The sequence below is a fragment of the Strongylocentrotus purpuratus genome, unplaced genomic scaffold (assembly GCF_000002235.5).
Source record: "Strongylocentrotus purpuratus isolate Spur 01 unplaced genomic scaffold, Spur_5.0 spur5_scaffold_9, whole genome shotgun sequence".
Lineage (NCBI taxonomy): Eukaryota > Metazoa > Echinodermata > Echinoidea > Camarodonta > Strongylocentrotidae > Strongylocentrotus > Strongylocentrotus purpuratus.
In genome coordinates, this window is record NW_022145615.1 from 25,554,178 (window position 1) to 25,568,503 (window position 14,326).

The following is a 14,326-nucleotide window of genomic DNA, read 5'->3' on the forward strand; positions in this document are numbered from 1 at the left end:
GCGGATAGCTGGTGATGGGTACGGGTTTTTCTTGGGGGCCGGGGGGGGGGGGGGGCTGGGTACCCCCACTGGCAATCCCGGGTGATCGAGGGGTACCCCCCCCCCCCCAAAAAAAAAAAGAAGATAATTTTGATATCATTTTAATCGAATTGGAGCATTTTATTTAAAAACAGGCAGCAAACAATGCAAGGCAAGGGGGGAAAGGATTAAGCCTTAACTTAAGGCCTATAACTATATAGTCAATCGATTTTTGTTTTGTTTTCATTCAAGCATATCCAGTTAAGAAATGACGTGTAGATGATGCAAGAAGATATCCGATCTATTGAACTACCATTCCCCATGCACAAAGCGTACTCACGATCAAAATGTAGGTGGGATTCATTCCCGATGGAGCCCTCGGCCCGTTTCCATGGTTTCTAATACTCAGCCGCCATTGGTCTGAAGTTCTGAACTTATAAAAAGTCAAAATCTCAGATCGAGTAGTAAATAATATACCAAAAAATATAGGTTAATTAATGAAACTGTGCCTACACGGGACCGCTATCTCACCCCAGCCCCCCCCCCCCACCCTTCTCCTCCTCCACCTCCCATCTCTCTCCCTTTATTCTCCTTCTTGTCATTAGAGTTCGCCGAGGTGAGGGGGGTGAGGGGGTGATAGGTAGGGGGATGCCGTTCCGACCGCGCTTCGGGGAGCTGACCCTGTTTTGATTAACAATACAAACTGTCGATACAAACCATCATTTGAAATTAGAACAATTATGATTAATAATACTATCAATAATAAACAATATTCATCCGGCATCTTTTGTTTTTTCTTCCTCAAACTAAGTAATAGCAAAGTTATAGCAGCTAGCAGGTACAATTCGATCTTGTTTATAAATTATTTCCAGATTTCAAAATAGAGTCAGCGTGTACACCACATGACCATTGATATGGTGTTGTTCACAAGCAGAGTCCACTTCGTCTACAATGACCTCCGTGCCGTGCTAAAAATAGAATGCGAACAAACAGAGATTGCCGCCTTCGTCGCGTCGTCATCGCCAGTTGCCCGGATGTAATTAGGGCAGATAGAGTTGGCAATCGATGTCGACACGGGCTTCGGTTGCTCGCTCATCCATCAAGCCGCTGCACCCGGCCGATCTGGCGCGGCCGCTACGTAGCGATAGCTTTCTTCATCTACGCACGCGGTTGGGGAGCCGAGTTGGTTGATGACGAAACGCCGTTCTGATTTCGGTAAGCAAACTCTTTAATTTGATGGGAATTCATCACGTTACATGTTATGCATCTTACTCATAGTATAACTGTATGTTTAAATGTATTTTGTGTGTAATTCTTTATGTAAAATTTTAGGAATTTAACAACGAACATGATGCTTGATTTCACTGCTTCCTTATTGCCAAGTTTACATAAGCTTCACTGTGCACGATTACAATCTTGTCCCACGTACTGACATTAATGTAAGTTATGTTGGGATTGTTCATCATCCAATAACAATTTGTTCATTATCCAACAAAGGCGAAGAAGGTCGTAAATATAGACAAGGTGCCATATTTCATGTAATTGATTAGCTATTTTGAATAAAATGAAGTTATAAAAAGACAATGAGTCTTTGTTGTTTTATAATTTTTACTTTTTTATTATTTACTTGTTGAGGCGTGTATGATTCAATTAAATTAGCCTAGATCTAGACCTCTAGATCTATGAATATTTTACCTATTTCTTGATTTGATTTTGTTTGGCAATTAGTCACAATCTATTATTTTTGCCACACACTATTTTATGAATTATTTACACATAGACTAGATCTAGAGGCTTATGGCTAGAGTCTTGTACAATTAATTACATGATAGTCTATGTCATAAATTAAATGACTTTTTTTCCCCGCTATTTTTTGTCTTCTTTTTAATTTTACTCAGTTTACAGTCTTTAGTTTAATTAAGAAAAAAATATATAAATAATAATATTGGGAAGAGACGGCCTAGTTGTACGTACTCGTCTTTACGTGTATGCGCTCAAATATCACCTCTGTATCCCCACACATATCACTCCAGCAAAGCATAGAGAGTCAATGCTAATGCGTATTGACCTCTAGCACTGCATGCTTGCTGTGAGGCAGGTATAATTATACCTATTCACAAATATACACACCACACAATATCGCATAGACTGTACACAATCATGTCGATGCAGCTGTTAGCAAAGTTTGACACTAGACTTACAATTTGAATTTTTTAATTATTCTTTTTAACATCAGTAAGTTGAAACAAATGTATTTTACTGCTATTTAGGTGTCATCAATTGTCACTAAAGTACCGATTTTGAGTGAAATCAGTTGGGTTTTGTACAGTAGTGTTTGAAATGTTGAGAATCAAAAGCACAGCTTTTACCACACAGCCAGGATAGTGATGCTCCTATGTGTGACACATATATGTACTTCGCACTCGCCCCACCATTTTCAAAATGCCATCTTCTTACCAATACCAGTCTTTGAGGTTCATTTCTCAGACATTCGGTTTTAAACCTAGGTCCATAAGCATGTATTTAGCCTTTAGGGTGTTACATTAAAATATACTTATTTGGGGGGAAATGGATCAAATGGTTCAATATGGGCCCAGTGGCAGTACTCGGTAGCCAAATTTAAGCCCTGCACCTTGTATGGATTAAATTAATGCTAAAGTTAAAGGTGTAATTTAGTGCCAAGATGTCTAGCAAATGGTTACTACCTGTGAATAGCAGTAGTGTCACTTTACTTCCTTCTGTTGGCATTGCCTGAAATAATCTGTCTGAATTGGGATAGTAATTATTGTTTAGAACATTAAAGAGCCTCATCACGATAACAAGCTATTTTATAGGTAGGGTGTCCGAACGATTTTTTCTATTTTTCCTTTTGGATCAATTTTCACCATTATGGTTGGATAATTAAGAAAAAAATCAACTACCGGTACTCGGAAGAACACATTTCAAATTTCAAGACTCACTGATGTTTCTATTAAAAGATACAGCCCCCCAAAATCACAATAATTAATTCATATTAAACTATTTTATTATGTTTTTGTTTATGTGTTATAAAATTTTATTTCACTACATTTTATTAGAATATATTATTAAATGATTAAAAACTGTAAAGATAAACAATACAATGTGAAATTAATGCACAGGAGTACAGCAAACATTTATTCTCAGTTTTTTTTAGATGTAGTGTAGATTCTGATATATTTATGAATAATTTAATAAGTAATTATTTTATGTATGGTTTGCAGGAAATCACTTCATCAAAGACTGGAACTCTATACATGCTGACCTGGTAACTCCATGGCTTCTAGTACCGTGGACGAAGAAGAAACCTATTCTCCTCTGAGTAACTTGGAGGAAGAAACAAGATCTCCCCTGAGTACCATGGAGGAAGAAACAAGATCTCCCATAGAGAGAATCTGCCAGGTTCTTTCATCCAAAACCAAGAATTCCGATGATGCAGATGACCAGGGTGAAAGTCTGTCTAACCCTGTGACGTCGGCTTTACAGTTTCGTTTCAAGTGTGACAAGTGTGAACAATCTTTCTCTTCCAAAGGCGGCTGTACGAATCACAAGAAGAGGGTGCATCCAACCGACGATGACTTGACCAGGCACTGGCATACCTGCGAACAATGTGGTAAGAGCTTCTTCTACAAGAAGCAATATGACAACCACGTTACTAGCTGTACAGGAAGTGTTGATGGCGATAAAGCAGGGAGTATTTGCATTTGTCCAATGTGCCCGTTCACATGCTTTGATAAGGTTGATCTAGCCCATCATGTTGTGAGTCATGAGCAGACAGAGACGGAGGATGGTGATTTGCTAGAACCGCCCGTCTTGGAAGAAGCAGTGTATGGCAGGGACAGCAATGGACAGTATGATGCTGACATCCCAGCGGCAAGTCCAACTCTGTATGTAGATGAATCTTTGACGGACAGTGTGATGAATGAGATAGAGCCGGAGATCATGCAGTCTGAGAAGGGGACTTGGCAGTGTCCAATGTGTCCCATCCGCTGCACGGAGAAGGATGTCGTCAAAGCTCACATGCGGGACCGTCATCTCAATAAAGTCAGGAAGCACATCTGCAATATTTGCAAGCGTGCTTTTACTCACAGCTCAGGACTAAAACAGCATGTGACCCGCGTCCATAGTGTTCCTGGACCCCCTCCAGACCCTGATGGAGCAAAGTTCTTCAAGTGTGGACTGTGCGGGAAGTCTTTCTCTCTGGTACGTAGCCTCATCAGTCACTGGCCTACCCACAAGTTGCAAACATGCAGTAGTCTGGAGAACTTTCAGTGCATCCTTTGCAAGGCCTTTTTCCAACTTCCATCTCAGCTCCAGGATCACTTCATCAAGCAACATCCTCAAGAAGCTACTTCTGGTTCTCTGCCTTCAGCCCGCGTATCTGAGAAACGTCCTCATCAAGACGACCCAAGTGACTCGCAGCCTACCATAAAGCAAGAGAAACTGGACTTCTCTGCAATAGACGATGACCGAGATTCTGCCCGAGGCATGCCAGGATTCCTATCAAGTCGGCAATGTCAGGACAACAGCTTTGACTCTGATTACCATCCTACACCTAGTAATACCCGGAAGATGAAAGCCACCACATCTGCAGCAAGTCCAGCAGTCCGCAGCAGTCGTTTGGGCCAGTCGCCCCATGCCCCTAAAGAGTCAGATGGTGATGATCGCCCTGGGAGTCACATCAGCAGTATGTCTGGCTCCGACTCCTCCAAGGAACCAGTAGTCGATGGCAACTATGAGGATACTGAGCCAACCAGCTCCCAGTCGTGCGCATCTTGCATGGAAAAATCTGGTCGCCTTCTCACAAGCTGTAAGCACTGTGGCATTTTTTTCACAGATTTTGTGATGCATACACTTCACATGGGGCTTCATGGACAGGATTATCCATTCCAGTGCCACCATTGTGGTAAGAATTGTCAGGACAAGTACAATTTCTTCACACACATCTACAGGGAATCTCATATGTAGATAGAATGGGTGGTATTCTCGAAAGCGGACTAACTTTAGTCCATGGTTTAATCCACCGACTAAGTATGGAATGCCAAGTGTCTGTATGAATATATTTTTGAATAATTTAATCTGTCACTAAATTAAAATAAAATATAATAACATAATTAATAAATAGCAATATAACTATGATATAATTATGTTATGATGGTAATTCAGGGACATATTAAATTATTCAAAAATATATTCATATGGACACTTGGCATTCCATACATAGTCGGAGGATTAAACCCTGGACTAAAGTTAGTCCGTTTTCGAGAATACCACTGTCTTTGAGCACATATCTGTTTATTCAGTTTTGAAAGAATTTGTCACCTACATGTACATTATGTTTTGAAGGGTCATAGGCTGGCTCTAAAAGCAGTTGCCTTAGTAGACAGATGTTGCTTATGTATATGCACAGGTTGTAGGTTTTCCAGGTTTAGATTCTGACATCGACTGTAAACTGAAATTCTTTTTAGAATGCAACTATTAATGTGCTCATAAGTTCACAGTGACGAAATGAAAGGTGATAAGTTACAGTGGAGCTTTCTTACAATATTGGCCTTAAATCTTGATGTTACTTTTTTTCTTTCTTACATTTCATTTTTTCACTTCTATTGTAGCATGTACATTTACACTCATGTAACTTTGCATATAAATTTTGTCTTGAACCTCAAGAACAAATAGGGATTACATTGATTAACAACATGGATACATTACCTCAAAATAGTTGACACTATAGGCCCTTATAGTTTGGAATATATTTTTATACTGAAGTGATCATAAGAATCATACAGTAAAAATCAAAATGTATAACGTGTGAAAAAGCCAATGTGTAACATTTACAGAAGTAAATCATTTTCTTGAACACATGGTTGCACCCATGATGTTATGATTATCAAGCTGTGATTTGTAGCTCTTTAGCCGGGTTCTTTTCATGCAAAAGCCCATAATTAACCTTACTTAGAATTGCAACTTTTTGTGGAAAAGGGCCATACATATAAAGTTATTATAAACATAGTAAACCATGTAAAATGCTCTGTAAGTACATACTGACTCTAGACAATAAAAATAATGATTTCGAAATCAACATTTTCATGTACTTTTCAATGTGGATACTGGAAAACATTATGTATATTTTGGAATTTAAAAGATATGTAAATTTGAAAACAGTCAAGAAATTATCCCCATGTAATACTCGATCACAAACTCAAAAGAAAAAGTTGGCCTATAGAAACATTCATCTTTTTTCTTCTTTCTTCTTTAATTTATGTGACTAAAAATGTGTGGAAATAAGTTTTATTTCTGCTATTCAATGTTTATAATATGTACAAATTGGCTTATTATACCACTGTTTTAGTTACGAGTCAAGATTGTTTTAAATGTATTTCAATGTGCACTTTCAAGTCTCTCACAGTTGACAAGAGCAACATTGTATTTGTGAAAAAACACCTATTTTTCTTTATTTGAAAAAGTTAATGAATTACTGTGTATTATACAAAAAAAAGTGCTCTGTGATTAAAAAAATTGTTCAATCATTTTGTCAGTTAGATGTGCCTTTCTCTTGTAAAAATGAAAGAAGATGATATTTTCATGTGAGTATATATATGTACAGTATGGGTTGTAATGGGTACTTTGATTTTGTTATTGTGATCTACATCAGATCATGTTTGTGAAATGTGTGAAGCCTTTTTGTGGACAATCTTCAAGAAACATTAGGGATTTAATTTTTTTTTAAATTTACGTTGAGATGCCTACTCATTTAACTTATGTACATGTAGGAGGATATAGAAAGTCATAATCATTTAATACAACATAACGTCACATTAGCCAGTTCTTCGACCGAATGGCATCATATCAGATGCAGAGATTTGCAGCACTTGTTTCCATGGATTTTCAATTGTGAGATTTGAGGTTGGAATACTGACATTGAGGCAAGTGAGAGTGAATAGACGGGTTTACCAACATATTCTTAATGTCATTTGGCAAGACAATTGATCTACATTTGCCACCCCCAACCCAGGTGATGTTAATGGTTACCTGGCAAGAATTAATTCCTTGAAATGCTAGAGCGCCGTAATGGCAGCACAGTTAAAGCTGGGGTAATAATTTCCAAATTTGTTAAGGCGCCTTGAGCATCCCCTGGGCTGGATATGTGCGCATTATAAATGTTGTTATTATTGTCATTAAAATTTTATGCATACTTTTTAAACAAAGGTTGTTGTTGACAACCTGAAGGCTTGCATGAGGCTTGCCTAACACAACAACAAAATATTGTATGCAGACTGGATTCCAAGTATTGTAGTTCATTCATTTATAAACAGGTTAATGGAATATCTTGTCACTTGTAATTAATATGTTAATAAACCAGTCATATTCTTAATGTCATTTGGCAAGACAATTGATCTACATTTGCCACCCCCAACCCAGGTGATGTTAATGGTTACCTGGCAAGAATTAATTCCTTGAAATGCTAGAGCGCCGTAATGGCAGCACAGCTAAAGCTGGGGTAATAATTTCCAAATTCGTTAAGGCACCTTGAGCATCCCTTGGGCTGGATATGTGCGCATTATAAATATTGTTATTATTGTTATTAAAATTTGATGCATACTTTTTAAACAAAGGTTGTTGTTGACAATCTGAAGGCTTGCATGAGGCTTGCCTAACATAACAACAAAATAATGTATGCAGACTGGATTCCAAGTATTGTAGTTCATTCATTTATAAACAGGTTAATGGAATATCTTGTCACTTGTAATTAATATGTTAATAAACCAGTCTATCGGTAGACCACACAAATACAGAATTTGCAAATTGGAATGGCATTCTGCACAGCAAATCTGTGCCTCATGTACTGTACCTTTTTTATGCTCAACGTAACATGTTCACATGTGTATTTAAAGGTTTTGCTTTTGTTAGGTTTCATATTATCTTGTTCACGGCAGAATAATTATAATTATGTTTTGAAAAAGAGTCCAATACTTTCTATATTTGATGACATGTACACCTCAACATTTTGAAGACATTTTTTCTTTCTTTATTATTTAATAGGAATGATTCACTTTTTTCACAAACGAAAGAGAGAATAACTGTTGGTAGAAAGTGAAATTATAGTGGTTTAAGTGTAAGGGGTTTGTCCCAGGCAATGCTTACCGGTATGTATTAGGAAAATATGAGATAGAACATTAAACCTGTAACCTATTTACACTACATTTAAGTTATTCATCAGCAAATTTGGAAAGCAGTCAAACATTACGAGACACAAATTTTAAGAAGGATCTAGAAGTAAACTTCTTATTTCATTTAGAGAAAGTATCAGTTAGGACGTATGTAAGTTCAGCAGTTATTTGGTTGATATATGGACAAAGCCATCATTCATGCATTAAAAATCTCAATAAATTGTAAATCATGTTTAAAGCTAATGTTCATCTTCCTACAATGAAATTTAGAATGAATTTATTACTCACAGAAATTTGTATGATTCTAATGTTCATATAAATATGGGGCTTACAATTCATCATTAATAGTTGAGCCGATATTTCTCCTATAATGAAATTTAGAATGAATTTATTAATCACAGAAATTGTTATGATATAAATGTTCATATACATATTACATGTACTTTTAAGGTTTAACTTGCATTCATCCAGAATCTTAAATTTATAGGCACATATGTGAAAATCCATCAGATTGAGGTTGATTGCAATGGTACAAATACTGTACTAGATCTACTACCGTAATTAGATGACAAGGAATGACATCAGCTGATTTTCATACTAAAGCACAAAACGCAGTGTACAAATTGCATGTGATATTGGCACTTCACTGTCTATGTAGGCAACAACTTTGAATGGTACCAACATTCGTCAGGGATGAGGAGTGTGGTCATAATATTTTAAATACAGTAAAGCAACATAGAACCCATTACATCAGGAGCAAAACACGTTTTGGTAATAGACCGGCTTACTACCATATTCATATTTATGGTTGTTCCTTACCTGGGGACCTAGCGACAAGTTTTTTCATCAACATGTTGTTGATAAATTAACTACAAAACTTGAATCCAGTCTGCATATGTATCTTGTTGCTATGTCAGGCAAGCTTTCAGGTTGTCAAGTACAGCCTTTGTTTAAAATGTTTGCATTAAATTTGAATATGTTAGTAAACTGGTCTATTGGGTAAACATCTTCATACATGTAGTGATTTCAACATTCTTAATTTTCTCATTGAATCATGTCAGAACTGTAAAAACTATTCTCCAATCATGTTATATCTTATGCTATCACCTCAAGTAATACCACAGTCACATTGGCAAGACCGACAACAGACCAACCAAAAGAATTACATTACCACTTTGCCTTTGGCACCAAGTCTGTTTGGAGTTGGGGTCTGAGTCGGTTTCGCCGTGTGACTGGATTATAACTAGTCAATAAAAACATGAATTGCCTTCTCATGAATGCAAGTCACTTTTCAGATGGGCATTCATTTAGAGTTTAAGAAACCTAAGGTGTAGGTCTTACATGTTATCAAGTACAGTCCACATTTTGTTTGTTTCACTTTAATTCTTGCAAGATTAAAAGTTTTGTTGTAAATATGTCATTGTGTGGCATGTTCTTCTTTAGTGTTCTGGTTATTACACGAGTCCCAGTTATGCCAAGGCAAATTAAATTCTGGCTTCTCATCCAGATATTTCTTTTAAAGGAGGTAGAGGGGGGGGGGGGTTCTGTGTTATTTTATGTGCCCCCCCCCCCACCCATACACACAAATTCAAAGGGGTTAATGTCAACATTTTCCTTCTGAAAGTTTGTTTCCTCATGCAGTACAGAGGCTCTAGCAAGTTGATATTGCACTTTGTGTGGTTCCGTGTATTGATTTGAGCTTTTTTATTGTTTGATTTTATTGGAATACTTCTTTCATGTCAAAGGATATTTAAAATATATAGAGAAGGGAAGGCAGGCTGATGAATAGGGATGCAGAGGGGATTAGAGAAAGTGAGAGATGGATAGAGAAAGAAAGGGGAGGAGAGAGAGTGAGATAGATAAAGAGAAGAGAAATAAAGTGAGAGAGAGGGGAGGAGAGAAAGTGACAGATGCATAGAGAGAGAAGTAAAAAAAAAAAAAAAAAAAGTGAGAAAGGGGCGAGGAGAGAAGAGAAAAAGTGAGAGATGGGTAGAAAGAGGGAGAAATAAAGTGAGAGAGAGGGAATGAGAAAAAGTGAGAGGAAAAGGGGGGGGGGGGGGGGGTGGGAGAGACGGACTTGGATTGAACTTTACTTTGTCTATTGTATCATGGTTCAGAGAGAACTGTATTACAGTCATTCGAAGTAGTGATCGTGTAGCAAATAGGAATCCTGATGTGAGGTTGTTGAAACCAGAAAAAAAAATGCAAAATGCAAAATGACAATATTCTGCTAATAAGCTTGAATACCACCCTTTAACTAAAGTTTCAAATTTCTCCCAACACAGGCACATGTATATAACTATCCCAGGTGTTGTACATGCAAGTGGCTTACAGGATAGAATGGACATCCATTGTCATGACAAAAAGGAGAAGGACAAATTTGATGTTGCCCACTAGGACATGTACCTTGATCCCACTTTTATGAGACCAAAGCACACATCCAGCATTGAAAAGTCAATGTTAGGTCAAATCTGAAAGAAAGGTAATAAATAAATTTCAGTCACGTGTGGCCTTTATGTACGAGTCTTACACTGACTGAACTCTATTTAACAATTAAAAAAAAACTTTATGGGTCCAAAGCACACATCCAACAGTTAAAAGTCAATGTTCGTCAAATCTGAGGAAGAAAAGGTAATAAAGAAATTTCTGTCACTTTGGCCTTCATGTACGAGCCTTACACTGACTGAACTCTATTTAAAAATTATAAAAAAAACTTTTATGGGTCCAAATCACACACTCAAGTTTATTAAAAATCATCATCCCCCTACATATTTGTATCTTTTTCATATTTCAACTTCCCTCATCTCTTTCTATTATATTTCCAGATCAACCTCTTTTGCCCGTTCTTTCATCTCTCTTTGCATTTTTGCTTCTTACATACCTTTCAACCTACACCACTCTTCCTTTCTCCCATATCAATTATCCCTCTCATCTATTATTTTCCCCAGTCTCTCAAACCCTTTCATTTCCATTACCACCTAACTCTCTCGATCTATCAATACGCCATTTCTTCAGTAATATATCAATAACTACAAACATTGTGAACCAAATTCCATGGCTTTCTACAACTCATTTTTGCCTTCTTGTATGACCAGACAAGTACCATTTTGATACAGGTTGCGGCATCCAAGTGGTATACCAATACCATGCATCGATATACACGTTTATCATTTCATGTCTGTGAGTGGTCCGTCTCCCTTCACAATTTCCATGACTTTGGGAGATTATATTTTAATTTTCCATGACTTTGGGAGATTATATTTTAATTTTCCATGACTTTGGGAGATTATATTTTAATTTTCCATGACTTTGGGAGATTATATTTTAATTTTCCATGACATTCCACAAGAATTTACTCTTCCATGACTTTCTCAGTCTTTTCATGATCATTGGAACCCTCAAAATCAATATTTTCATTCTTTCCCCCTCTTTCTATATATCTCTCACTTATTCCTAAATAAACTGTAACTCTGAAATCAAATGCTTCACAGCAATAATTAAACAACATTTGCCACTTTTTTTTTCTTTAGCACAAATTGATACATTATTTATTTTGCCATAACAAAGCAGCTTTGCATCTTTCCAATCATAATTATAATGGATATGATTTCAAATCATATCAGAAATGACATTTACTGTACAATGATGGCATACTGGACACAACGACACACTCATACACCCTCCCTCTGTTAATACTGACCATCAGCATTAAGAAAATGAATATCTATCTACGAACATGATGAAACTAATGACATTGGGAGAAAGTAGAAAATTGTAAGTCGATTAAATTGGCCACATTATGAGATGAGAGTTGAGAAGAGACACTGGGGTTCAGAAGTAGAGCAGTGGTCCTGTGACCGGGATGTCCTGGGTTCAAAACCAAGTCGCATGATGCGCTAGTGCCCCTTGGAAAGGTATTGATCCTCGTGATCAAGTCCCTTGGAGAGGACCTTAAGCCGTCGGTTCCCTGGGTGCTTACTTACAAGAATACACATGCTTTCCTAAGCAGTCATGTAAAAACAAACATATTCAAAAATGAAAGTGATCTTATCCTTGATTCACCTGCATCAAGTTGTATTAGTCATTATTAACCCAATCCCTCCCAGAACCAGGTGGTTCCTGTATTAAGCCTATAGAAATTGGAGAATTCAGTAAACAATGGGGTAAACAAATATCAAGAGTGTATTGGCAAGTTCTATATGCTTGTTCTCTTTGCACTAGCTGAAAGTTCGCTCTTAACATCGGCAACCCAAACTGGTTTTACGAAATTTGTAGACAAAACACCATCCATGTATTCTCAAAGCCACGAAAGAACAGCGCAGGCTCGTTGATTTCGTGTGACTGTTTCTTCTCTCTAAATAATATAGATTGTAATCTAAACAGAATTTTGTGAATATCAAACTCATTGAAATCATCTTCATATTCCATCTAGCAGCGGTGTAAATTCTGACAATAAATAAAGATGGCAACATCTAACAAATCAAATATAAATGAATACAAATTCCACATTCACAAATTTGCTTTATGTTTCTTGCTTTTCAGCATAAGAGAATGAAGCCAATATAGGTGAAGTACACTGCATACCATTTGCTTAAGTACAATTCTTCATATTAGCGCAGAATTTATGGATACGGTTACATGCATCTATCTGCATGTTTGTGAACTAGCAGTTCAGCCAAATAGTTCTTTCCTTGTGTGAAATATATTGTACTTCTCTTCCTTGCAGTTAATAAATCTCCATTTTCTCAAGACAAACTATACATAATTCTTTAAGCTCGACTACCAATGTACAACATAAACAAAATAAAAGGTTTTCCAATGAACACATAAACCCTAACCCTCTCCCATCATCAGCCACATACACGGTAGGTCCATATTCTTTTAGGCAAAATGATGAATGATGTTGACTAAAGAGAGAAAAAGCAGCTGCAGTTGTCATGACGATGCATTCTGACCATGCAAACATATAGAAGCCCATACTATTTGTAGGGTTTTGCTATTTTTTTTTTAATACTAGACACCCATTCTCAAAATATTAAACAAGATATGCGACATACTTTGACTCATTGCTTCCCAGTGCGTTTACAAATACCACTTAAAGCAAGTAGTGCGTCATCTGTTTGGAGCAAGTAGGGCGTTCCATCTGATTCTTTCAATACATAATTCAAACCCTTCTGGCTCTCAACACATGGTAATATCATTGATATGGGCACCATGCTTCATAATTGTCATTCCTCCTATTAAATAACTCAGTTCCTGGCCATCCAGAAAGGGGATCCCCCTGGCCCCGGTTCCCTTCTCTCCACGTTGTAGTATGCCGCCGATGACGTCGCCGTCGATGTCGAAAGCGACGATGGAGGGAGCAGTCCCCTCGGGGGAGGAGGTGCCGCCATGTAGCCCCCCGCTGACGGGACCTGAAAGTGAGGCCCCGCATCGAAGCGGGTTCTGGCGCGTCCAGCCGCCTCCTCGTCTTCGTCGGAGTCTCCGCTGGTATCGTAGGAGACCAGTCCGCGTCCGCGCTTTAACCGCGGTTCATCCGGCAAAGGGATCCTACCTCCGTGAATATCTAAGCCTGCTTAATTTACCGTAGTTACGTAACAGGTGCAAGATCAAGGTGAATTGACATGACGTGAAATGTGTTTTCAAGGAATGTTCACACAACACAGATTTTGATATTAATTTTAATGCCAAAGAGTGCAATTTCAGAAGTATTTGTCAAAAAGATGGTGAGATTTTAGTTGTTGATGTTGTATGTATAGCACAAAATAATAACCAAAGATATTGTTGTTAAAGGTTTCGATACATCAACCCGTTCCCAAATTACGCAATGAGATAAAAAAATGACATATTAAAACACATCGCATTTAAGAGAATAATCCAGTATGTTTTGAATATATCGTCAACAAAAAAAACAAAAGAAGAAAATAAAGCATTAATATATTTGAGGGAGAGAAGTGAATACGATTAGTATTATTTTAACCAAATAATCAAACCATGTTGAATCCATGACGCAGAGATACACGAGGTGGGTTGGTTGTTGGTCAGCCATGTACGTAACGCCACATGAAAGAAAACAGAGAATGGGGGGAGAAAAAGAAACGAAGGAAGAAATGTGTTAATAT

At 37.4% G+C, this 14,326-nt stretch overlaps 2 protein-coding genes across 2 annotated transcripts in view; one reads left to right on the forward strand and one right to left on the reverse strand.

Moving 5' to 3' along the window:
• Positions 1–894: 894 nt before the first annotated feature.
• On the forward strand, positions 895–5,105 carry LOC105444630 (zinc finger protein Pegasus). The gene is made up of 2 exons (XM_011679122.2): positions 895–1,233; positions 3,261–5,105. Exon 2 carries the CDS (start codon positions 3,313–3,315, stop codon positions 5,002–5,004), a length of 1,692 nt encoding a protein of 563 aa, XP_011677424.1. The 5' UTR covers positions 895–1,233; positions 3,261–3,312; the 3' UTR covers positions 5,005–5,105.
• A 6,614-nt stretch (positions 5,106–11,719) lies between these two features.
• The window catches only part of LOC762869 (KH homology domain-containing protein 4), a 49,853-nt gene continuing 47,246 nt past the window's right edge, over positions 11,720–14,326 (reverse strand). The window contains exon 17 of the mRNA XM_030976926.1: positions 11,720–13,776. Within this exon, the coding sequence (XP_030832786.1) occupies positions 13,454–13,776 (323 nt within the window). The 3' untranslated portion in view covers positions 11,720–13,453. The remainder of the gene's footprint in view (positions 13,777–14,326) is intronic.

What these genes read in the sequence shown, in the direction of transcription:
- LOC105444630 (XM_011679122.2), top strand. Translation starts at nt 3,313, where the DNA reads ATGGCTTCTAGTACCGTGGACGAAGAAGAAACCTATTCTCCTCTGAGT.